At 42.3% G+C, this 24,559-nt stretch overlaps 2 protein-coding genes across 4 annotated transcripts in view; one reads left to right on the top strand and one right to left on the bottom strand.

Annotated features, from left to right (window-relative positions):
- The window catches only part of LOC137615345 (inactive phospholipase C-like protein 1), a 1,261,629-nt gene that overhangs the window by 1,208,571 nt on the left and 28,499 nt on the right, over positions 1 to 24,559 (top strand). For 2 of the 3 annotated variants that reach the window (XM_068345149.1, XM_068345146.1), the window contains exons 16-20: positions 1,555 to 1,731; positions 2,026 to 2,123; positions 20,088 to 20,171; positions 21,644 to 21,829; positions 22,110 to 22,184. In XM_068345149.1, the coding sequence (XP_068201250.1) occupies positions 1,555 to 1,731; positions 2,026 to 2,123; positions 20,088 to 20,171; positions 21,644 to 21,829; positions 22,110 to 22,184 (620 nt within the window). The remainder of the gene's footprint in view (positions 1 to 1,554; positions 1,732 to 2,025; positions 2,124 to 20,087; positions 20,172 to 21,643; positions 21,830 to 22,109; positions 22,185 to 24,559) is intronic. The other variant, XM_068345147.1, reaches the window with a different exon arrangement.
- LOC137615350 (enoyl-CoA delta isomerase 2-like) overlaps positions 1,747 to 24,559 on the bottom strand; it is a 134,994-nt gene continuing 112,181 nt past the window's right edge. Inside the window, exon 10 of the mRNA XM_068345163.1 lies at positions 1,747 to 1,765. The gene's annotated coding sequence lies outside the window, so the exon portion shown is untranslated. The remainder of the gene's footprint in view (positions 1,766 to 24,559) is intronic.

Raw genomic sequence — 24,559 nt, 5'->3', positions numbered from 1 at the left:
GTGAATCAGCTTATATGATCACCGGCTAAGTTTAATATTGAAAAATGTTATTTTTATTAATAAAATAAATTTTTGAATATACTTACCCGGTGATCATATATTAAAGGACCCTCCCTTCCTCCCCAATAGAGACCCAGTGGACCGAGGAGAAAATTGGTTCTGTGTTTACATGGAGTACTTGAGTACCTGCTCGACAGATGGCGCTGTTGATGTACACCCCCTACCTGTATAGCGATCGATGGCGTATTTTGTCCTTAGATTTTTCTGTCGGGCAGCAGAGCTGACAGCTTATATGATCACCTTGTAAGTATATTCAAAAATTTATTTTATTAATAAAAATAACATATTACTTCCAATTTTGCAATGTTTCCGGTTTATCAAGGGAAAGAAATTCTATAGTTATAGAATTTTATGGGTTACCTGGCAGATAGTCACCCTCACTATATTGAAAATATGTTTCCACTATCATTAGTCACATGACTGTTTTATCTCGTTTTCACTATCATTAGTCACATGACTGTTTTATCTCCATAGAAAAAACTCTGCCTTGCATACACAGCGGTTTGATGTATTGTGTGATCAGGAATTCTGTTTGAATTACCTGGCTGTTGTATCCCAATTCATTAAATTTCCTTCTGCCTGTGACCACATTGTCTTCTAGATATTGACATTACTTTTCCATGAATAATAGAGATTTGCTTTACCTCTTTAACCTCTGCGTTATATCGAAAGCTCATTAGTCATGGTTGTTTAGTGATGGATTTAGAGTGATTGAAGTACAGTAAGTCTAATTAAAAATTAATGTTTATGAATTTCAACACTCGCTCTAAAAATGTGAAGTAAATACAGATTGTTAAGACATGCCGTTACCCCTCGGGATAGCTATTAGTTGGGTTTGTGATTTGTGTACTATGGTTTAATACTATATTATACCTTCATTACATTTGTCCATTTTGTAATGATCATTTACATGGAAAATTCTTGAGGACATTATTTTATTAATTGAAATCATAGAATTGGAGCAATATAAAATGGGTTACATTGGCTTATTTATGATATAATTGACTATGGTCTGATAAACTTAAAAACATAAGGGTAAATTTTAATTAACATTTCTCCAAGGCACCTTGGGTCCACTATTGGGTGGTCGTCTCCCTCACATATTACAATTGAAGCAGTGTGATAACTGTAGCTCCATGAAGAAAGTTAATGATTTGAGTTATTGAAGTGATTTATTTTAGTATAAGTTGTACAATATGAATAAAATATGTAAGAAATTAAGTCTACTGTATGTTTGTCAAAACTTGGTAATATCCCAGTGTCTCTAAAAAGGAAACTCACACTTCAAACAAACACATTGCATTGGGTTATTGTCCTTGCAGTGTTTTGATCTACATAAAAATGAGAAATAATGGTATACATGTACCCTTTCAAATGGCAAAAAATAATTTGGATGTGTGGGGTTTATTTGCAAAGATTATTGTTTTCATAATCATTCAATACATGTCCAGTTCTAAGGGGGAAAAACTAACTGGTTTTATTTATTTTTTTCAGAGGCAAAAACAAGGACTGTTAGCAATGATGGTAGTTTTCCAATCTTCGATGAGAGTTTTGAGTTTCACATAAATCTACCTGAATTGGCACTTGTTAGATTTGTCGTCCTGGATGACGAGTATATCGGCGATGACTTCGTAGGGCAGTGTACCATTCCTTTTGAATGCATACAAACAGGTAATCAAAATGTTTTATGCTATTTAGAAATAATCTGAAAAATCAAAATAAGAATGGTTAGATATATTTATGGCATTAAAACACATTCACACAACATTTCTGAAGTGTGTACAGTATATACAGTTGTAATATTTTCCATTTTATGAATTAATTACAGTACTGCACTGATTTGAATGAAATGGTATTCTCAACAATACTGCTAACATAATTTTAGGTTTTTATTATAATGGCACTTAATTTATTGATTAGAAGTTTCAAGCAGCTAAATTTTAAACTTTTGTTTCCTTTACTTAGGTTATCGGCATGTAAGGTTATTATCTAGTATGGGAGAACCAATAGACAATGCTACGCTTTTTGTTCATGTCTCGATTACCAATAAAAAAGGAGGAGGGGTAAGTTTTCTGTCAATTTCAGTAACTTTTTATACTTTATTTGTTGAAGTTTACTATCTTTTTTTTGTAATTGCATCAGCGAAACTTTATGAAGTTTATGGAATTTTGTTAAATTTCCCAACACACTATATACTATGTCTCAAAACTCTGGTTAACATGCAACTCTAGAGACTACATAAAAGCAAAGGTCAGCTTTATAATTACTTTGACTAGGATAGTCATAAATAAATATAAATCATGATAATACAAGAAAATTTCAATGTGGAACTATATGTCCACATACCTCTGACCACCATCCTCCCTAGACGAGGGGGAAGAGGTTGGAATATATACCAACCTCTTAGTCATCATATGCACGGTATATTATTCCGAAGTGCCATCCCCTCGGGGAAAGGGATCGCTCCTTCGACCATATACCAATCTTTTTGGACAGGGCTGGGCCTGTCAACCTATTCATCCCAATGATAGACAGATAGGTTGCTAGAGTCATCTTCGCTCCTGTACTGGCAGGGAATCTTCCCTCAGAGAAACTCAGATTAGAAGAAAAAGAACCTATCAGTTCAATTTTAGGGGGACTGCTGACCCACCAAGCAGTGAGTTTCCTTTAATAAAGGATGATGGTTTATATTCGCATAGGAGCAAATCACAAATTTTTAAAGTAATTTTTATTTTTCCTAGCCCTACAATTGTAAGTCCTTTATAATAACTGATATCATCAACCACTCCTCCCAGTCCTGAGCTGAAAGGTCAGAAGTGAAGAAACTTTGACAGGTAAGGGGACCAGACTAATCGTTCTTGCTCCCACTCGTCGTTAACTACTTCATTAATAATTTTAACATCCATTCCAGTTCGCGCTGAAAACTTATCCCTTCATAAAGGACTCAAGTTTGTGTTGCTTGGAAAAATTCAAATTACATTACTGTACTTTAAAGATTTGCGATATTAAAGGTGTATTAGATATAAGGTGCCAACATCAAAAATTATTTTTAAATATTTAACTTAGCCGGTGAATATATTGCTGCAACTCTGTTGCTCGACAGACCCATACAATTAAAAACTCGCCAGCGATCGCTATACAAGTTGCAGGTGTGCCCATCAGCGCCATCTGCCGGCCAGATACCCAGCTCTATGTAAACAAAGACTCAATTTTCTCTCTGTCGACGTGTCGACAAGACGTACTTTACTCGCTGTTGCTAAACTGGAGTTTTTCAATATTAATCTTACCCGATGATCATGTAGCTGTCAACTCTGTTGCCCGACAGAAATCTACGGTCGGGATACGCCAGCGATCGCTATACAGGTGGGGGTGTACACAACAGCGCCATCTGTGGTCAGGTACTCCAGTACTTCTTGTCAACACCACCTCAATTTTTCCTCTGTCGTGCCACCGGCTAGACCTACTTGGATACGCTGTTGATTCTGGAGTTATTGTTCACGATTTGGTGATGTATTTGCTCTAGAGTTTAGCCTTCGCTATTCAGGAAGCTTTAACATTAGCTTAGCAAGTTTTTGGAATTGATTTGATTTAATTTTGGTGACGAAGAGAGTATGAACTCTCTTTCACTTTTAAATGGCCGACCCTTACCTTAGACGGAAGTGTTGGTGTCGAAGAGAGTATAGACTCTCTTTCTTAATTTTGCTTAACAAAGTTATAGATTTATTTTATATCTCTCCGCCTTTTATAGGCCTCTTCGATTAACTTATTAAAATTAATATTTATGTTTGTTTATATGCGACCTTTCCTAATAGTAGGCGGTCTTTTCTTGGAACCGAAGTTAATTAACATTGAGCCCGTCATATCGTTTTTGCCTGTTAAGATTTTATGCTATTTTAATTTTAATGTTTTTGAAAGAATTTCTTTGATAGTCTCGTACTGTTTTCAAAGTTGAACTAACGTTTTGTTTTGTCTCCGCAGTTGTTGACGTTCAGAACGTTCAACTTGCGCTCTATCGTTACGATAGAGAGAGAGTATTCACGGTTTCACGTTGCAGTAAGAGTAAACCGATTCTAGCGTTTTGTTCATTCTTTCTTAGCTTAAATGGTTTTATTTCTAATAAAGGAACTTTTTATTTGGGAAATCTTTCAGTTTTTTTCCTTTAACAATAATATGTTTAACAATATATATAATTGGGCTCATCTCTCGAACCTATGTCAAGAGAGAGAGAGAGAGATAGAGACGGAGGGAGAGAGAGGAGGATAAACGTTTCGTTCAAGCGGGTAACGTTGTTATCGTTTTTGCTCTTCTCCCTAGTCTCTTTAGGGGAAGAAGGTAAAACGTTTCTAGAGTTTTATTCTTGTTCCCAGACTTTATGCGGTGAGAGATTTTAAACGTAGTTTATTTGATCTAGTGTTTAGTCTCTTTTCCAGCCACTGAATTCTTTATCTTTCATTATGTTTTTCTGTTACATTGTAATACTGTTTTCGCAATTACTAACTTTTAATGAAGGATAGAATTGCGTGTTTCAGGTACAAACCACTTAAAGTTTCGAGTTCAGTGAAATAAGTGCAAACAGAAAATCAAAAGTGATAAAGTGATAGCGCAAAGTGTTACAGTGTTGCGTTCGAGGGTTCGTCTGTTCGTGCCAGTTGTTCGCCTAGTCTGGGACCTCTTACAAGCTCCCAAGCCCAGGGGAGAAGTAATGTCGAAGGACTTATGGGTTCATCAGGCCTTGATCGACGAACAGACGTTTCCCTCCGTGGTTTCGGGTGTACCCACTCACGTAGCCGACGTGATCACCCCACCCACACAAAGACGAGAGAGCCCATTTATTCCTCGTCTGCGGAAGAGGTTTCTCGCAGAAACCATGGACCAAATCTTGCAGCTTTTAAGTGCAAGTCGGTCCCTTCCGCGCAAGTCCAACGGCCTAGGTGTAGCCACTGCCACTGGGTCAGTTCGGACTTGCTGCAGTACGACAACTGCACACCTCCCAGAGAGGCAAGGTGGTACCGCAACAGGCAGTAACTCCGTCTGTTGCCGCACCAGCTGTTTTAGACCCTCAGTCTCAACGGACAGTAGCTCCGTTTGTTGTTGTCTTTCATAGACCCTAGTGGTCCATGCTGCAGACTATACAGTCTCGGCTTGCTCCTTCATACAGGAGTATCATGCTGGAAGGTTGACAATGCAGCCTGTTAACTTACAACCCGCCGAGGTTGTGCGCTCAGCAGACTCTGCGGCTGCCTGCTCCCACCCTCCACCTGTGAGAGCTCCACCTCCGATGCGCAGTCCACCCTGCCAGACGCATGTTCTTGCTGCGCCTCCTGCTTTCATGCGTGAGTTGCCGCATCGGGAGTTGCCGGGTTCCAGCACTATGAGGCAACCTCCTCAACCCATGAAGCAGGAGCCTCATGCTATGCGGCATCCTCCTCAACCCATGAGGCAGGAGCCTCATGCTATGCGGCAACCTCCTCTACCCATGAGGCAGGAGCCTCATGCTATGCGGCATCCTCCTCAACCCATGAGGCAGGAGCCTCATGCTATGCGGCATCCTCCTCAACCCATGAGGCAGGAGCCTCATGCTATGCGGCATCCTCCTCAACCCATGAGGCAGGAGCCTCATGCTATGCGGCAACCTCCTCTACCCATGAGGCAGGAGCCTCATGCTATGCGGCATCCTCCTCAACCCATGAGGCAGGAGCCTCATGCTATGCGGCATCCTCCTCAACCCATGAGGCAGGAGCCTCATGCTATGCGGCATCCTCCTCAACCCATGAGGCAGGAGCCTCATGCTATGCGGCAACCTCCTCAACCCATGAGGCAGGAGCCTCATACTATGCGGCATCCTCCTCAACCCATGCGGCATGAGCCTCATCCCTTGCAGCATGAGCCTCATCCCATGCAGCATGAGCCTCATACCATGCAGCATGAGCCTCATCCCATGCAGCATGAGCCTCATCCCATGCAGCATGAGCCTCATCCCATGCAGCATAAGCCGCATGCCATGCAACATGCTCTGCATACCTTACAGCATGCTCTGCATACAGCATGCTCTGCATTCCTTACAGCATGCTCTGCATACCTTACAGCATGCTCTGCATACTATGCTCTGCATACAGCATGCTCTGCATACCTTACAACATGCTCTGCATTCCTTACAGCATGCTCTGCATACCTTACCGCATGCTCCTCAGTCACACATCTTTGGTTGTTGCCAACTCACAAGACTGTCAAGCAGTTTCATAACGTTGCCTTCTGGTCTGCTGCTTTTGCACCAGTAAAACCCTCACTGAGAGAACTTAGCTTTTCTCGGATATGGTTCCTGTAGATGAGAAAGTGCTATTCTCCCTCCTTCTGATATTCCCTTGAGGACTCTGTCATTTGGAGAGGAGCCTTAAGCTGCTTAGCCTCCTATGGACTTTTATTTAAGCATAACATGCTTCCAGGGAGGGTAATGGTTCCGCTTCAGTCGCTAACCCCGTCTGTTGCCACACCTGCTCCTATAGACCTTGAGCTTTGTTGCAAGACATGCAGTCCAAGCTTAGTCCTTGTTAGAGGATTTTTTGTTTACGGAGTCAGTGTGTCACTGGGAAGACGTTCAACAACCAGCAGAGGTGACTTGTTGTGACGCAGTGCGGCAACCTCAGCAACCCGATAAGGAGTTGTCTGTACTACCCAGACAGTCTAGACAGTTTCGGGTTGTCGCTGTACTTCCTCGCTTCCCCATGGTTGACAGTTTACAGACTGTGCAGCAGTACCATGATCTTGTGTCCGACTCCGTCAGACGACTGGCTTTTAAGAGCTCCCACAAGTCGTCGCTGTCTGGAGAATCTCAGATGGACTATGGATCTGACCAAGGAACTGGGCCTCCTGGTCAATTTAGAGGAGTCCCAGCTCGTCCCATCCCAGACCATTGTCTACCTGGGTATGGAGCTTCAGAGTCGAGCTTTTCGGGCTTTTCCGTCGGCCCCAAGGATCTACCAAGCCCTAGAATGCATCCAGAGCATGCTGAGAAGGAACCGATGCTCAGTCAGGTAGTGGATGAGTCTAACAGGGACACTTTCATCGCTGGCCCTGTTCATCGAGTTAGGGAGACTCCACCTCCGCCCCCTTCAGTATCATCTAGCTGCTCACTGGATAAAGGACATGACGCTAGAGACGGTCTCAGTTCCTGTTTCCGAAGAGAGGAGGTCTACTCTAACGTGGTGAAAGAACAGCTTTCTTCTCAAGGAAGGTCTACCTTTGGCTGTTCAGAAACCCGACCGCCGTCTCTTCTCGGACGCATCAGACACGGGCTGGGGTGCGACATTGGACGGACAGGAATGCTCGGGAACATGGAATCAGGAGCAAAGGACACTTCACATCAATTGCAAGGAGCTGTTGGCGGTTCATCTGGCCTTGATAAACTTCAAGTCCCTCCAGCTTAACAAGGTGGTGGAGGTGGACTCTGACAACACCACAGCCTTGGCTTACATCTCCAAGCAGGGAGGGACTCATTCGTGGAAGTTGTTCTAGATCGCAAGGGACCTCCTCATCTGGTCAAAAGATCGAAAGCTCACGCTGGTAACGAGGTTCATTCAGGGCGATATGAATGTCAGGGCAGATCGCCTCAGCCGGAAGGGTCAGGTCATCCCCACAGAGTGGACCCTTCACAAGAATGTTTGCAGCAGACTTTGGGCCCTGTGGGGTCAGCCAACCATAGATCTGTTCGCTACCTCGATAACCTAGAGGCTCCCGTTGTATTGTTCTCCGATTCCAGACCCAGCAGCAGTTCACGTGGATGCTTTTCTGCTGGATTGGTCCCATCTCGACCTGTATGCATTCCCGCCGTTCAAGATTGTCAACAGGGTACTTCAGAAGTTCGCCTCTCGCAAAGGGACACGGCTGACGTTGGTTGGCTCCCCTCTGGCCCGCGAGAGAATGGTTCATAGAGGTACTGCAATGGCTGGTCGACATTCCCAGGACTCTTCCTCTAGGAGTGGACCTTCTACGTCAACCTCACGTAAAGAAGGTACACCCAAACCTCCACGCTCTTCGTCTGACTGCCTTCAGACTATCGAAAGACTCTCAAGAGCTAGGGGCTTTTCGAAGGAGGCAGCCAGAGCGATTGCCAGAGCAAGGAGGACATCCACTCTCAGAGTCTATCAGTCTAAAGGGGAAGTCTTCCGAAGCTGGTACAAGGCCAATGCAGTTTCCTCAACCAGTACCACTGTAACCCAGATTGCTGACTTCCTGTTACATCTAAGGAACGTAAGATCCCTTTCAGCTCCTACGATCAAGGGTTACAGAAGTATGTTGGCAGCGGTTTTCCGCCACAGAGGCTTGGATCTTTCCACCAACAAAGATCTACAGGACCTCCTTAGGTCTTTTGAGACCTCAAAGGAACGTCGGTTGTCCACTCCAGGCTGGAATCTAGACGTGGTCCTAAGGTTCCTTATGTCATCAAGATTTGAACCTCTCCAATCAGCCTCTTTTAAGGACCTCACATTAAAAACTCTTTTCCTCGTGTGCTTGGCAACAGCTAAAAGAGTAAGTGAGATCCACGCCTTCAGCAGGAACATAGTTTTCACATCTGAAACGGGTACATGTTCCTTGCAGCTCGGTTTTTTGCTAAAACGAGCTCCCTTCACGTCCTTGGCCTAAGTCGTTCGAGATCCCAAGCCTGTCCAACTTGGTGGGGAACGAACTGGAGAGAGTACTTTGCCCAGTTAGAGCTCTTAGGTACTATCTAAAAAGGTCATAACCTTTACGAGGACAATCAGAAGCCTTATGGTGTGCTATCAAGCAGCCTTCTCTTCCAAGGTCTAAGAACTCAGTTTCTTACTAAATCAGGCTTCTGATTAGGGAAGCACATTCTCATCTGAAGGAAGAAGACCTTGCTTTGCTGAAGGTAAGGACACATGAAGTGAGAGCTGTGGCTACTTCAGTGGCCTTCAAACAGAACCGTTCTCTGCAGAGTGTTATGGATGCAACCTATTGGAGAAGCAAGTCAGTGTTCGCATCATTCTATCTCAAAGATGTCCAGTCTCTTTACGAGAACTGCTACACCCTGGGACCATTCGTAGCAACGAATGCAGTAGTAGGCGGGGGCTCAGCCACTACAGTACATTCCCATAATCCCATAACCTTTTTAACCTTTCTCTTGAATACTTTTTATGGGTTGTACGGTCGGCTAAGAAGCCTTCCACATCTTTGTTGATTTGGCGGGTGGTCAATTCTTTCTTGAGAAGCGCCGAGGTTAAAGGTTGTGATGAGGTCCTTTAGTATGGGTTGCAGCCCTTTATACTTCAGCACCTAAGAGTCGTTCAGCATCCTAAGAGGACCGCTACGCTCAGTAAGGAAGACGTACTTAATAAAGGCAGAGTAATGGTTCAAGTCGTCTTCCTTACCAGGTACTTATTTATTTTATGTTATTCTTGAATAACTAATAAAATGAAATACGGGATACTTAGCTTCTTTGTTAACATGTATGCTGGTCTCCACCCACCACCCTGGGTGTGAATCAGCTACATGATCATCGGGTAAGATTAATATTGAAAAATGTTATTTTCATTAGTAAAATAAATTTTTGAATATACTTACCCGATGATCATGATTTAATTGACCCACCCTTCCTCCCCATAGAGAACCAGTGGACCGAGGAAAAAATTGAGGTGGTGTTGACAAGAAGTACTGGAGTACCTGACCACAGATGGCGCTGTTGTGTACACCCCCACCTGTATAGCGATCGCTGGCGTATCCCGACCGTAGATTTCTGTCAGGCAACAGAGTTGACAGCTACATGATCATCGGGTAAGTATATTCAAAAATTTATTTTACTAATGAAAATAACATTTTTCACATCATATTGGTGAAGTACTATATTCTGGTTTTGAGCTTTCGCAATGCAGGTGTTTTATCTTCATCTTAAATCTTGAACTCGTTTCGGATAGATTTAATTATGGTGACAAAGTGAGTATGGACTTTCTTTCACTTTTAAATGGCCGACCCTTCCCTTAGACGGAAGTGTGTTTAGGCTTTTAGTAATTATCTTATCACGTTATAAATTATTTATAGATTTTCCTCTATATATTTTATATCTCTCCGCCTTTATTAGGCCTCTTCGATTAACTTTCCATTTATTATAAACATATAAAAATAAATTTTAATGTTTTGTTTATATGCGACCTTTCCTGAGAGTCAAGAGAGAAAGAGAGAGAGAGATAAAGACGGAGGGAGAGAGAGGAGAGAAAACGTTCCGTTCAAGCGGGTAACGTTGTTCTCGAGTTACTCTCGTCCCTAGTCTCTGTACGGGGAGGAAGGATAAAACGTTTTTAGTTTTTTATTCTCGTCCCCAGGCTATGTGCGGTGAGAGATTGAAAACGTAGTTTATATGAACTAGTGTTTAGTCTCTTTCCCAGCCACTGAATTTTTTATCTTAAAATATGTTTTCTGTTTTTTGCTGGTATTAATGAGCTTGCATTATACGACTGATTTCGCAATTACTACCTTTTAATGAAGGGTATAATTGCGTGTTTCAGGTAGAAATCAGTAAAAGTTTCGATTTCAGTGAAATAAGTGCAAAACAGAAAATCGAAGTGATAAAGTGATATGCGCAAAGTGTTACAGTGTTGCGTCCGAGGGTTCGTCTGTTCGTGCCTGTCGTTCACCTAGTCCGGGACCTCTTGCATGCTCCCAAGCCCAGGGGAGAAGTAATGTCGAACGACTCATGGGTTCGAGAGGCCTTGATCAACGAACAGACGTTTCCCTCTATGGTATCGGGTGTATCTTACCAAGATCTCCCCTACCATAAGACGAGAGAGACGTTTTTTCTCCTCGTCATCCGAAGGCTTTTCGCATAAGAAACCTGTCACAAGGTTTCGAAGCCCTTAAGCGAAAGTCAGTCCTTTCAGGACAGGTCCAGCGTCCTGGTTACAGCCATTAGGACAGCTCTGACCCTATGCAGTCATCGGATAACTGCTCGCCGCCTAACAAAAGCGTAACACAGACTTCAAGAGTCTTTTTTGTTGGCAAAGTGTTGCGGTCACAGACGTTACCCTCGTCTCTTACCACAACCATTTCCGTTGATCCTTAATGGGTTGTATGGCAAGACATGCAGAATATGCTTGCCTCCCTTATGGAAGACTATTCTGCCGATTAGTCCGTTGAGTCTAGCCGTTTATCTCATCGATATCCTGGCTTTCAGCCAACCTAACGTTCCTTTGTGCTTACTGTTGACGTTGGCGTAGCTAAGTCACGTCAGTCAGGTTGTTTAGAACCACACTCGATGCGGTCTCGTGTGGTTTTTCAGCCGCATTTGGACGTTAGGCCACTTGCTGATTCTCCTGTTGACGTTCAAGACGTTCACTAACAATCGGAGTTGACTTGTTTTGACGCTGTGCGTCGACCTCCGCATTCTAGAGTTGTTTTGACTGCTCAGTCCAGGCAGTCAAAGCAGTCTCGAGTGGACGCTGTGCGTCCTCACGCACCTGTTGTGGTTGACAGTTCAGTTGTTGATAGTTCACAGACTGTCAAGCAGTTACATGACGTTGCGTTCTGGTCCGCTACTAATGCACCAGTGAGTGTGGACTCTGCTTGTAAAGCATTGCCACCACGGTAGGTCTCTCCCTTGCTTGAGACTCAGCTTTTATCGGACAAGGTTCCGGTAGATGAGGAAGTTGCTGTTCCCCCTCCTACTGATATTCCCTTGAGGACTCTGTCAGATGGAGAGGAGCCTAAAGCTGCTTAGCCCCCTATGGACTTTAATTAAATCATGATGATTTTTTTTAAGGATCTTTGTCCGGATCTTTTTGTAACTGCTGCTCCTCGTTCGCCTAAACGTCAGAGCTTACACTAGGCCTAGCTACTTCGAAGCCGTTGTTTTTAAGCTAGTGCTCTCTCGCTCTCCTAGAGAGCTTTACGTTGGCTAGGCGACTGGTTTTTCACCAGGAGGAGTTTGGGGGATACAGCCTTTGCTTTCCCTTCTTTTAAACTGGCTTATAGAGCGAGAGTCTCATATGACACGAGAGAAGTTCTCGGCTTGGGAGTTCATGCCTCTGCCCAGATAGACTTCTCAAATCTCGTAGACTCTCCCTGGCGCCTGGCCAGGAGACGCTCCAAGTTTTTTACAGGTCAACTTCACAGCTGTTTTCGAGCCTTTGAAGTTTTGCTGTACAATTATGTCATGCATAAACAAGGCTTTCAGGGATGGAAAGCGGTACCGCCTCAGTCGCTAACCCCGTCTGTTGCCGCACCTGCTCCCGTAGATCCTAAATGGGCTTTGCTGCAAGACATGCAGTCCAAGCTTGCGTCCTTGATAGAGGACTTTAATGCGGAGAAGGTTGCTACCGAACCTTCTGGCCAACAACCTTCCAACCGGTCGGTTCTGCGCCCTGTTGACGCTGAGGTAACCTACTCGCGTCTGCCAATTGAGGTGGTTCCTCCACCGATGCGACCCAGTGTGGGTTGCCAGCCGCACGTTGACGTTAAGCGACGCTCGGAGGTGGTTGTTGACGTTCAGGACGTTCAACAACCAGCAGAGGTGACTTGTTTTGACGCAGTGCGTCAACCTCAGCAACCCGGTAGGGTGTTGACTGCACAACCCAGACGGTCTAGACAGTCTCGGGTTGACGCTGTGCTTCCTCGCGCACCCATGGTTGTTGACAGTTCACAGACTGTGCAGCAGTTCCATGATGTTGCGTCCGGCTCCGTCACGCATGCACCAGTGCGACCGGACTCAGCGAGCCAGACGTTGCCCACTCCGTTGCCGTTTCCTCATCAGTTTTCGGATGAGGAACCCTCTGATGAGGACGTTGCTGAACAACAAGACGATTAGCCCCCAGAATAGATCAAGCCCTGCTATCCATCCAGAAGATGCTGAAGAAGGAACGCTGCTCAGTCAGGCTGTGGATGAGTCTGGTAGGGACGCTGTCATCCGTGGAATAATTTGTGTCACTAGGAAGACTACACCTCCGTCCTCTTCAATACCATCTAGCTTTTCACTGGGAAAAGGACAAGACGCTAGAAGCGGTCTCGATCCCGGTTTCCGAAAAGATAAAGTCTTGTTTGACTTGGTGGAAGGACAATATCAACCTAAGAGAGGGTCTTCCCCTGGCTGTTCAGACTCCTAACCACGTTCTCTTCTCGGACGCATCGGACGTGGGCTGGGGCGCGACACTAGACGGTCGGGAATGCTCAGGACTGTGGAACTCGAGTCAGAGCAGCATGCATATCAACTACAAGGAGCTGTTGGCAGTACATCTGGCCTTGAAAAGCTTCAAGTCTCTCCTTCGAGGCAAAGTGGTGGAAGTTAACTCGGACAACACCACGGCCTTGGCGTACATCTCCAAACAAGGAGGTACCCACTCACTGACGTTGTACGAGATCGCAAGGGACCTGCTCATCTGGTCAAAAGGTCAAGACATCTCCCTAGTAACGAGGTTCATCCAAGGCGACTTGAACGTCATAGCAGATTGTCTCAGTCGGAAAGGGCAAGTAATTCCAACCGAATGGACCCTCCACAAGGATGTGTGCAAGAGACTTTGGGCCACTTGGGGTAAACCATCCATAGATCTCTTTGCAACCTCGCTGACCAAGAGGCTTCCAATCTATTGCTCTCCAGTCCCGGACCCAGCAGCAATACATATAGATGCTTTCCTCCTAGATTGGTCACATCTGGATCTCTACGCATTCCCACCGTTCAAAATTGTCAACAAGGTACTGCAGAAGTTCGCCTCTCGCGAAGGGACAAGGTTGACGTTAGTTGCTTCCCTCTGGCCCGCGAGAGAATGGTTCACCGAGATACTTCGATGGTTAGTAGACGTTCCCAGTAGTCTTCCTCTAAGGGTAGACCTTCTACGTCAGCCACACGTAAAGAAGGTACTCCAAAGCCTCCACGCTCTTCGTTTGACTGCCTTCAGACTATCGAAAGACTCTCGAGAGCTAGAGGCTTTTCGAAGGAAGCAGCCAGTGCGATTGCTAGAGCAAGGAGAGCGTCTTCCATTAGAGTCTACCAATCGAAGTGGGAAGTCTTCCGAAACTGGTGCAAGTCAGTTTCTGTATCCTCGACCAGTACCTCTGTAGCTCAAATAGCTGATTTTCTCTTATACCTGAGAAAAGGACGATCCCTTTCAGCTCCCACTATCAAGGGCTACAGAAGCATGTTGGCATCGGTCTTCCGGCATAGAGGCTTAGATCTTTCCAAACATAAAGATCTGCAAGACCTCCTTAAGTCTTTTGAGACCACCAAGGAGCGTCGTTTGGCTACCCCTGGATGGAATTTAGACGTGGTACTAAGATTCTTCATGTCAGACAGGTTGGAGCCGTTACAATCAGCCTCCCTGAAAGATCTCACTCTTAAGACTCTTTTCCTGGTATGCTTAGCCTCGGCTAAAAGAGTCAGTGAGATTCATGCTTTCAGCAAGAACATCGGATTTTCGTCGGAAAAAGCCACTTGTTCGCTGCAACTTGGTTTTCTAGCCAAAAATGAGCTGCCTTCTCGGCCTTGGCCTAAATCTTTCGATATTCCCAGCTTATCGGAGATCGTAGGCAATGAACTAGAAAGAGTCTTATGCCCTGTTAGAGCTCTTAAGTTCTATTTAGCTCGTACTAAACCTTTACGAGGCCAATCTGAAGCTTTATGGTGTTCAGTTAAGAAACCATCCTTGCCTATGTCAAAGAATGCTTGGTCAGACTTTATCAGATTGTTAATACGAGAAGCTCATTCACATCTGAGTGAGGAAGACCGAACTTTGCTTAAGGTGAAGACGCACGAAGTTAGAGCTGTAATAACTTCCGTGGCCTTTAAGCAAAATATATCTCTGCAAAGTATAATGGACGCAACCTATTGGAGAAGCAAGTCAGTGTTCGCGTCATTTTACTTGAAAGATGTCCAGTCTCTTTACAAGAACTGCTACACACTGGGACCATTCGTAGCAGCGAGTGCAGTAGTGGGTGAGGGCTCAACCACTACAATTCCCTAATTCCATATCCCTTTAATCTTTCTCTTGAAATGTTTTTAATGTTGTTTTTATGGGTTGTCCGGAAGGCTAAGAAGCCTTTCGCATCCTGGTTGATTTGGCGGGTGGTCAGTCATTTCTTGAGAGCGCCTAGATTAGGGGTTTTGATGAGGTCCTGTTGTATGGGTAGCAGCCCTTGATACTTCAGCTCCTAGGGGTCGATTAGCATCCTAAGAGGATCGCGAGGCTCCGTAAGGAAGACGTACTTACAAGGCAGAGTAATCATTCAAGTCGACTTCCTTACCAGGTACCTATTTATTTTGTTTTTTGTTATTTTGATAACTTCTAAAATGAAATAAAAACTCTTAGCTCATAAAATGTAAACATATATTACTGGTCTCTACCCACCACCCTGGGTGTGAATCAGCAATATATTCACCGGCTAAGTTAAATATTTAAAAATGATATTTTAATTATAAAATAAATTTTTGAATATACTTACCCGGTGAATATATAAATTAAATGACCCTCCCTTCCTCCCCAATAGACACGCAGTGGGACGAGGAGAAAATTGAGTCTTTGTTTACATAGAGCTGGGTATCTTGCCGGCAGATGGCGCTGATGGGCACACACGCAACTTGTATAGCGATCGCTGGCGAGTTTTTAATTGTATGGGTCTGTCGAGCAACAGAGTTGCAGCAATATATTCACGGGGTAAGTATATTCAAAAATTTATTTTATAATTAAAATATCATTTTCCAATTTACCATTTATTTACTGTACCTTAATAAATTCGAGGATTTTTTTATAGACTTGAGATAAGAAGTTTATTTTGGCAACATTTTGCAATCAGTGCATCATGTAAAGCCTTAATGATTTACTGATACGTGTTTGTTCCTTTGTGTATATAAACCTTTCCTCCTCTAAAACAGGAAATGTCTTTTTTAGAGCTGGAACAACCACTGAAATCATTAATATGTTAGTTAACCATAGGTGATAAGGGTGGGCAAATCCCCCCCCCCTCACCATCCATTCTCCTGTCAAAGACTCTTCACTTTTGTCCTCGACCCAAAGAACAATTAGAGACATACTGTTGCATCTGATCCAAGGTTCTATGTTCTTTTTCTCATAATTGTTAATTAATTTTTGTCTTGATGCCAGTAGTTGGGCTGGCCTGATTACCCCAGTAGCCGGGCTGGCCTGACTACACCAGAAGCTGGGCTGGCCTGACTATACCAGAAGCCGGGCTGGCCTGATTACCCCAGTAGCCTGGCTGGCCTGACTACCCCAGTAGCCGGGCTGGCCTGACTACCCCGGTAGCTTGGCTGGCCTGACTACCCCGGTAGCTTGGCTGATTTGCCTACCCCGGCAGCTTGGCTGGCCTGACTACCCCGGCAGCTTGGCTGGCCTGACTACCCCGGTAGCTTGGCTGATTTGCCTACCCCGGTAGCTTGGCTGATTTGCCTACCCCGGCAGCTTGGCTGGCCTGACTACCCCGGCAGCTTGGCTGGCCTGACTACCCCGGCAGCTTGGCTGGCCTGACTACCCCGGCAGCTTGGCTGGCCTGACTACCCCGGCAGCTTGGCTGGCCTGACTACCCCGGCAGCTTGGCTGGCCTGACTACCCCGGTAGCTTGGCTGATCTGACTACCCCGGTAGCTTGGCTGACTCGAGATGCATTGCCCCCATGTTGGGCTATTGCATCATTCTGTTGGTCAGGCCAAACCGTGGCCCTTGCACATGGCAAGGCCTAGCTGGTTGGCTGGCTTAACTACCCTAGTAGTCAAGCTAGCCAGAGAAGCAGCCCATGCTGAGCCATGCACTCTTTCCATAGGCCAGACTGGACATGGCCCGTGCTCTGGTGAGGGCCAGTTGGCTGGCTTAACTATCCTGGTAGCCAGGATGTCCAAGGCTTTCTGGCCCCATATTGGGCTGTGCACTTTTCCTGTTGCCTGGTTGGTCCTCAGCCCCATTGGTCCAATGACAAAAGGTTTGGCTTGACTAACCTGTTAGCCAAGTTGGTAGGAGATGCACGGGCTTGTGTGGGGCCTTGCAATTTTTCCATTGGCCAGGTGTTAGAGGATCTAGGGCACCCTCCTTCACATTTTATACATGGATGGATGAGTGCTGCTCCCTTCTGTGAAAGAGACTGGTATCTCGAATTGAGTAGATCGTTGGAAGCTTGCTCACAGCCAGCAATCACATAATGGGGGCTGAAGTGACATGGCTTAAGGCTCATGAGCACAGGCTTGGAGTTTACTGTCCACCACAATCAACTAACTCAATTGAGAAAAGGGTACATAGTGTCTCTCCTGTATCTGGTTTGATTGGTGCACTGGCAGGGAGTCTTCCGTCGGAGAGACTCGGATTAGAAGCCGACGAGGCAGCTGCAAAGTTTTCTGCCATGGACCCCTCTCTAAGCAGTCTCATGGCTTGACCAGCAGTCAGATACTGTGAAAATTAGTATTATCATATGACTATTTTGGAGAAATACAGGAAACTCATACTGGTTGGTGGAAAAGCCTGACATTTTTTTTATACACCAAGTTGCTATCCAGTGAGCTAACTGGGTTTTGAGGAGGGATGCTCTATTGTCCCAATTTTCCAAACAAGTTGCTCCAGAGGTAAGCACTGGCACTTTTGAAGTGCTTTGGTTGGGGGGTCCATATCACTCTTACTGAGGAGTCGCATCCAGGAGAAATGGAGAACTGCTTTGTATAACTACATGATCTACTGAGCAGTCTCCTTCAAGGGCTCTGGTTCTTCTAGGGCATCTGCAGACAAACTTTTGGGATCAGTGGGGAAGGGTCATCACAACTTTTTCTAGACCCTAATCAAGATCACTTCCATCTCCCACTTGTTAGAATCTTTGCGTGCACAGTTCTTTCGAGCCCCAACCTGACCAGTTGAGAAAGGGAGGCTGGTATTCTTATGTTGGAGTTCCCCTCGCCTGCTGCTACAAATAGGAGGGTGATTGACAAGTCATTGGGGAACTTGGCAGACACAATAGGCCAAGGCTTCACTTTTGAGTGCCCTTCGGGACTGGTACTTTGGATTTTCTGGACTGCCAGCCCACTCATATCTTGCAGATCTATAGCTTTTGTAACTATCCATCCAATATGACCGAAAGCCATAGCACTATTGCAGAGGTGAAAGTGATGTTGGATATTGCCCTTGAAGATGTTTAAGACTGATCTCCAGGTTTATACAGTCAACTCTTCCTGGTGTAGAAGTCAACTGAAAGGCTGGATACCAGTCATCGACCTCTCCCCTGAATCAGTTTGTACAGCAATCAGGTTCAGGATGGAAATGTTACAAACTTTACTGAGTTCTATCAAAGGAGACTTCGCTTTTTTGGTGAAATTGAAGGATGCGTACTTCATCAGTCCTCACAGAAGTACCTCCACTACTTCCTCAATGGAGTGGTGTAACATTTCAAGACCCTGTGTTTTGGTGTGTGCTCTGCTACCCAGGTGTTTACTCAAGTATTCATGCTGAAGGCAGCTTGGGTCCCACTCATACAGGTTACATCTTTTGATGTATCTCAATGATTAGTTGATCCTGGCCTTCTGCTATTGGATCGAAATCACCTTGTCTTTATTCATGATTTGAGGATTGTGATAAAGTTGTAAAAGTCAAATCTCACACTTAACAGAGTTTGAACTATCTGGGGATTCCTATTGACACCACAGCAGCAAAAGTCTCTCCATCAGATGATCACATCAGGAAGCTTAGAGAGGTAGTGTGACCATTTTGTCCAAGACAGTCCTACCAACTCAGCCACCTTTCCTCAAGAGAGTCACAAGCATTTCCACCAGAGATTATTTCAGTGGGGTTTGGTGAGTAACTGGTTGACTTCCAGAGATCTTTTGTTCCGTATTGTTCCAGTGGGGCCTGGTGTCTACACAAAGAAAACTTCACCAGGGAATCCCTTTTGCCTCCTCACCTCTAGACTTGCAACTGTTCTCAGATGCATCAAAGGAGGGGTAGGGTTATCACCTTGGTGACATGGTTGCATCAGGTGTGTAATCAACAGAAGAAATGCAGCTGCATCAACATTTTAGAGATTACACAAGCATTCCAAGAATGTTTAAGGAAGCACTCAGTAGTGTTGAAGAGTAACAATGCTGCCGTAGTAGCTTATGTCAACAAGTAAGGAAGGACAATTTTTGTGCCTCTTAGCAAGTCGACAAACCAGATGCACATTTGGGCAGCAGATCATACCATAGAGCTGTTGGCCAGATGCATTCCAGGGAAGAGGAATATACTTGTAGATATGCTCAGTTTCCAGGGAAAGTTGTAGGGTCAGAGTGGTCCTACATCCTTGCTTAGTGGAAAGGTTTCTTATCTTTTGGAGCTCACTATGAATTAACAAATTCACCAAAGAGCTGAACAGGAAGCTTCTGGTGTTGTGTTCTCCTTTCCATATCCATTAGCAGCATTACAGAACTCATTCCAACACCTATGGGATCATGTCAATGACTACACCTTTCCTCTATTCATTCTGATTCACCTGCTAGTTAAGTCTTGATCATGCCAGGTCTCAAATGAACCTTGTTCCCATATTTTCATAAGCCAAATGGTATCCCAATCTGTAAGCAACATAAGTGCAGATGGCAGACTTTTACTGACTTCATTTACTTTTGCCTTGACATATGAGAAGTCCAACTCTTCACTTCTTAGGGTTGATCATATTATAATCCTTCTCACCTTGGTTGGATTCGGAAGTAGATGGTCCACTTCCCATATTAACTGAACCTCTTCAAATAACTGTAGGCTGCAATAGCATCCTGCCATTCATAAAAATTACTTTTGAGACTACTGTATTAACAAACACTTAGAGTTTTAAATGTTTTTCTAATTTCAGTTGGTGTTTTTAAACCTATGGGGACCTTATGTTTTAAGGTAGATAACCGTTTGCATATTCATGGGATGTAATGACCGTAGTAAATATTTGTAGGAAATGGTTCACATGATATTCAAATTAAAAACAAAATATAAAACCTTATATTACTGAATGTTTTTTTTTTTTTTTTTTTTTTTTTGAAACCTCCGCTGAATTATTATGGTATTTAACCATTTTCCTTTTTGTCAGAAGCCTCAGAGAGGGAGACGAACTGACAAAATACAAGCAGATATCAAACCCATAGGACTAAGGGCAGCTGATGATATGTTTAAGGTAAGCATTATGATATCATGTTACAGTTTTACAGATGTCAAAAATAGATTGCCAAGAGTCTGTTTTACTGCATATAAGTAAATAAATTAAGAGTTATTTTGCATGACTAATTTATGACTAAGCATGGAATAGGAAAAATAGTAAAACAGGCCTTTAATTTTGAGAAGCACCTTCCCTATATGACTAAAAACAAATTTATAGACCTCACTCAACATATTGTATATTCTTTGTTTTAGTAGACTATCAGGGTCTACTCTATGGTCTGGTATATACAAGTGAATATCATAATAAAGTATTATAAAAAAGAATATGATTACTCGGAAAAAAAAATATAACTTTTTAATTCGTTGGAAAACATACTGTACCACTATTTACAGAGTAAATGCAGCCATAATAGTACCAATAAGATTTTGTTAGTGTTATGGTAGGTGTCTTTTGATACATTAATGTAAGCTGTTTATTTGTTATCCCAGTTAATTTTCAATAGTCAATATAATGTGAAATTGATTGAAGTTCAAAAGTGTTTTAATATTCCTATTTCCTACTGTCGGTCATTTACTGATGTAATACTGTACTTGTAACCCAAACTTGTATGCTCGTATTCCAAAGTTGCTCATAACCCAAGGTACTACTGTATATCGTGAATGAGATACAGTAGTCTAATTTATGATGAAGTATGTTTTTTCTGTTACTTTTACACCTTTTTATGAGACTGACTAGATATTTTTTATTTATTTTTTTTTTGTATGTTTATTCTAATACAGTACAGTAATTAAAACAACTTATTGCATCAAGTCAAATGGGATAATATTGAACTTGAATAATTTACAGTACAGTAAATTATTTTGAACAGAACTGTACTGTATAAATATTCTGTTATAAGTTACCAGGTACTTTGTATCCCTTTTTAGTCTTCTATCTCAATATACCAAGCTCAGTACATTAACACCATTAGTGTTAACTCCCATATTCATTTAGAATATGCATACAGTAATACTGTAATTACTTTTGGTAAGACATGTATTACTTAAAGTTATTCTATATTTTTTAGCAAATATAATGGTTTAGGTCATGTTTTCAATACGATCACAATGCAAATATGTAGTTACAATAAGATTATGCTTGAGTGAAAAAGGCTATAACAACACTGGTTTAAACTATAAATTAACATCAGCTAGAAATAAATATAATAATGCAAGTTTATGGTGAATGCTGCAATTAGCTCTTAGTTATTCTAATACTGTACAGTATCCAGGAAAGATGTAAATTATTATGGAAATGAGTCAAAACTGGATTGCATAATGATTACTGTATACATAATGTTTCTTTATTGTAGTAAGGCATTCAGCTGATAATTTTTCTGGAAATTTGCTCATACAAATATATGGGAGCATATCTTCAATATCAATTTTGAAATTTTTCCCGAGATTACTGTATTGGTTTATTTTGCTATATATTTTTTTTTATAACAGGAGGCAGCAACATGGTTAGTAGAAGCAGAATTTGAGCAGAACAAAGTAGAATTAGCATGGTCTGACCTACAAGATGAATGTGGCCTTGGACATATAGCCAACATGAAACAGTGCCTGAAAGTAGCAATATCTAGATATATGACCCACCCTGACGTCAGCGGTCTTTCAATATATGAAGAAAAAGGTGTAAGTATATTACTAAAAGGCATTACTAAATCTAGTTTTTATTTAAATATCATTAGGTCTTTTCCATTTTTTTACTGTACCTATGGTATCAACAGCTTGATAATGCTGGAAGTATTTTGTAATAATTACTTACAGAGATATGATTAGCGAAATGTTTTAGTCAAAGATGAACTTTTAAATGACCAAGTAATAATAGATTATACAGCAGTTTTTAGAAAGTTCAACCATGGTACTTCCTTTAAAACCTTGCTAGGGTATTAAAAATCTCTGCATTTTCCAGGTTCCTTTTCTTAGAAGTTCTCAGCCGGGCACTCTTCCATCTCATTTACATCGGTTAGAAACGGCAGTAGATAAGGTAAGCAGAATCCCTTGACATAAAAAATTATATCTTCCTTGCATAAACTCTACACGAGATATCTTCACCACAGCCTTTTCTGAATTTTTGTATATTGGTAAAATGGATTTGGCTGAAATTTCCTTAAAGTGATACTGTATGCTGAAACAAATCTGCCCTTTATTTTTCTTTACATTGATTAGTTAATCCTATGAAAAATTTCAAAAGGTGAAACAATAAATTCTACTTCAGTATACAGTATATTGGACATATGTTTATAGTATATTAATACAGGTAATTTTATGCCAAGTTAAAAGATTCATTTTATACTATATTTAAAATAAACTACATCAATCACATTTGCAACAAATGTTTTCAAATTTACCATTCTCTTGTCTGTTAGACAGAGAAAGGACAGTTCCATTTTGTATGCACTATGTGTCTCTCGGTTGATAACTGCACTTTTCATTAGCCTGCTATGCTGTAAACAGCACTGGATCTCATTCTCCAGGTGGTTACCTCTACATACAAACTATTGCTCTAGCACTTAAGAATGAATATTTCATCAGTGATTTGTATCAATCCACATTCCTTTCAGACTTGTTGATTTCAACAAGTATTGTCAGTAGGGTATTAAATTGAATTTGACTATTAGTAGGAACCTTGTTCTTGCCAATGTTGACTTTGATCGCTGGCTTTGTCAGGTGCAACTGTTGTATGTATGTTTATCCATAAACTTGAAAACTCAATTTTTAAGTGTTGTTTAATTTCAGTCTATGGTTACTGCTTTGTATGTTTTCATAATTTTATTCCTTCAGCGTTGTGATAGAGGTTTTATAGGTAGTCTAGCTGCTAACTATATAACTAGATGTGAACAAGATATGTTGTAGAACTTGTTTTATTTGCACTAAAGTTTTTTTTTTTTTTTTTTTATTCCTTTTCCTATGCCTAATTGGAAGGCTTGTAATCATCGTTTACTTGATTTTCTCGGCTTCCCTTCCTGTCAATGAATTGTTACATTTTTCTTTGGAGAGGATAATTTTATTTGCTAGTTTTAATTATGCAGAGAAATTTATTGGTTTTGTAATGATCACACACTGATTAATAGGTTCAGTCAATGTTACAATAAATCTGTAGTGCAGTACTGTATGGTTGTGGCTCTGGCCAGCAGCATTTTACAGTATTCCTTTACAACAGTTGACAAAAACTCTGAGACATCTTTTATCAACTCGATTACAGTTTGATGTTATATATCGATATTTAATAATCAAATAAACATTTACTACAATCATTAGCTCTTTAACAGGGAGTTAAATTAATGTCACTCACAACCTGACTTAGATTCTTCACAGGAAGATGGTCATTAATCTTCTGGCTAAATAATGATAAAGTGGGATATAGTGTAGTGACAAATGACCTCTCCAATCTTCTTTCTCCCTTGACAACCTCTACATGAAAATGTGGACTTAGGACCATTCCTATTCCTAGATTTGATTTATGAAAGTTTGGTCTGACAAATGGGGACTTGAAACATTAGGTTATTCATTAGTATATCAAGTTGGTGAAGAGAAAGAAATGACAGTGGATGGATTAGATTAAGATTTGTCATGTAAATAAGAAAGTACAAAGATTTAAAGTTGAAACTGGGGGGAAACAAATGTATAGTAAAAATTGTTGCCACAAAGACCCTTTAGTAATGACTCTAATGCATCGTTTGAGCTGCATTCCTTTACAGGGTATTCCTTGAGAGCATGGTTAAGAAGTTCTAAGAAATATTGACTAATATAGCAAACAGGTTGCAGTCTGCTCGTGGCCACCTATAGAAACCCTCCACCCAATAGACATTGACAGGAGAGGATATAAAATGCAGCTTCCACATGATCTTAATCTTCCACCTCCAGCAAGTTAACTCTAGTGAAGAGTTCATGGTCACTCTTGGCCTAGGAAAGGTAACCAACCTATGGGACAGTTCCCTGGGAAGTCGTTAGAAGGAAGGAAGGACTGTATTCTCAAAAATAAGAGTTCTTAGTCCAGTATGAGTCTTATCTCTTGAAATGCTGAAGATCTGTAGTTTTTAAAGGACATCAAGTATGGTTATTGACTAGCCTTTCTGGAGTCAAGTGTCCAGTCTTGTCTCTGCTAGTAGACTTTGGGATGTAGTGAATCATCTACAGGAGGTATTCAGGTATAGGCCTTGGCCACTGATTATGCAAAAGCAGTTAGTTTAAGAGCAGGAAAGATTATATGGGTCTATTGCCACTTGTTTTGATTTTTTATTCATGGGTGAAAGGGTACCGACAGCCAATAAGTGACATTGGGCCAATGAATAAGTTCATGGGATTGAGACAGTTAAGTTTGTGTGGTAATCTCTCAGGATTGGGAACTTCTTGTATACT

The sequence above is a fragment of the Palaemon carinicauda genome, chromosome 21, assembly GCF_036898095.1.
Source record: "Palaemon carinicauda isolate YSFRI2023 chromosome 21, ASM3689809v2, whole genome shotgun sequence".
Classification (NCBI taxonomy): Eukaryota; Metazoa; Arthropoda; class Malacostraca; order Decapoda; family Palaemonidae; genus Palaemon; species Palaemon carinicauda.
The sequence above is the reverse complement of the archived record's forward strand: the minus strand, read 5'-3'. Positions and strand labels throughout refer to the sequence as shown.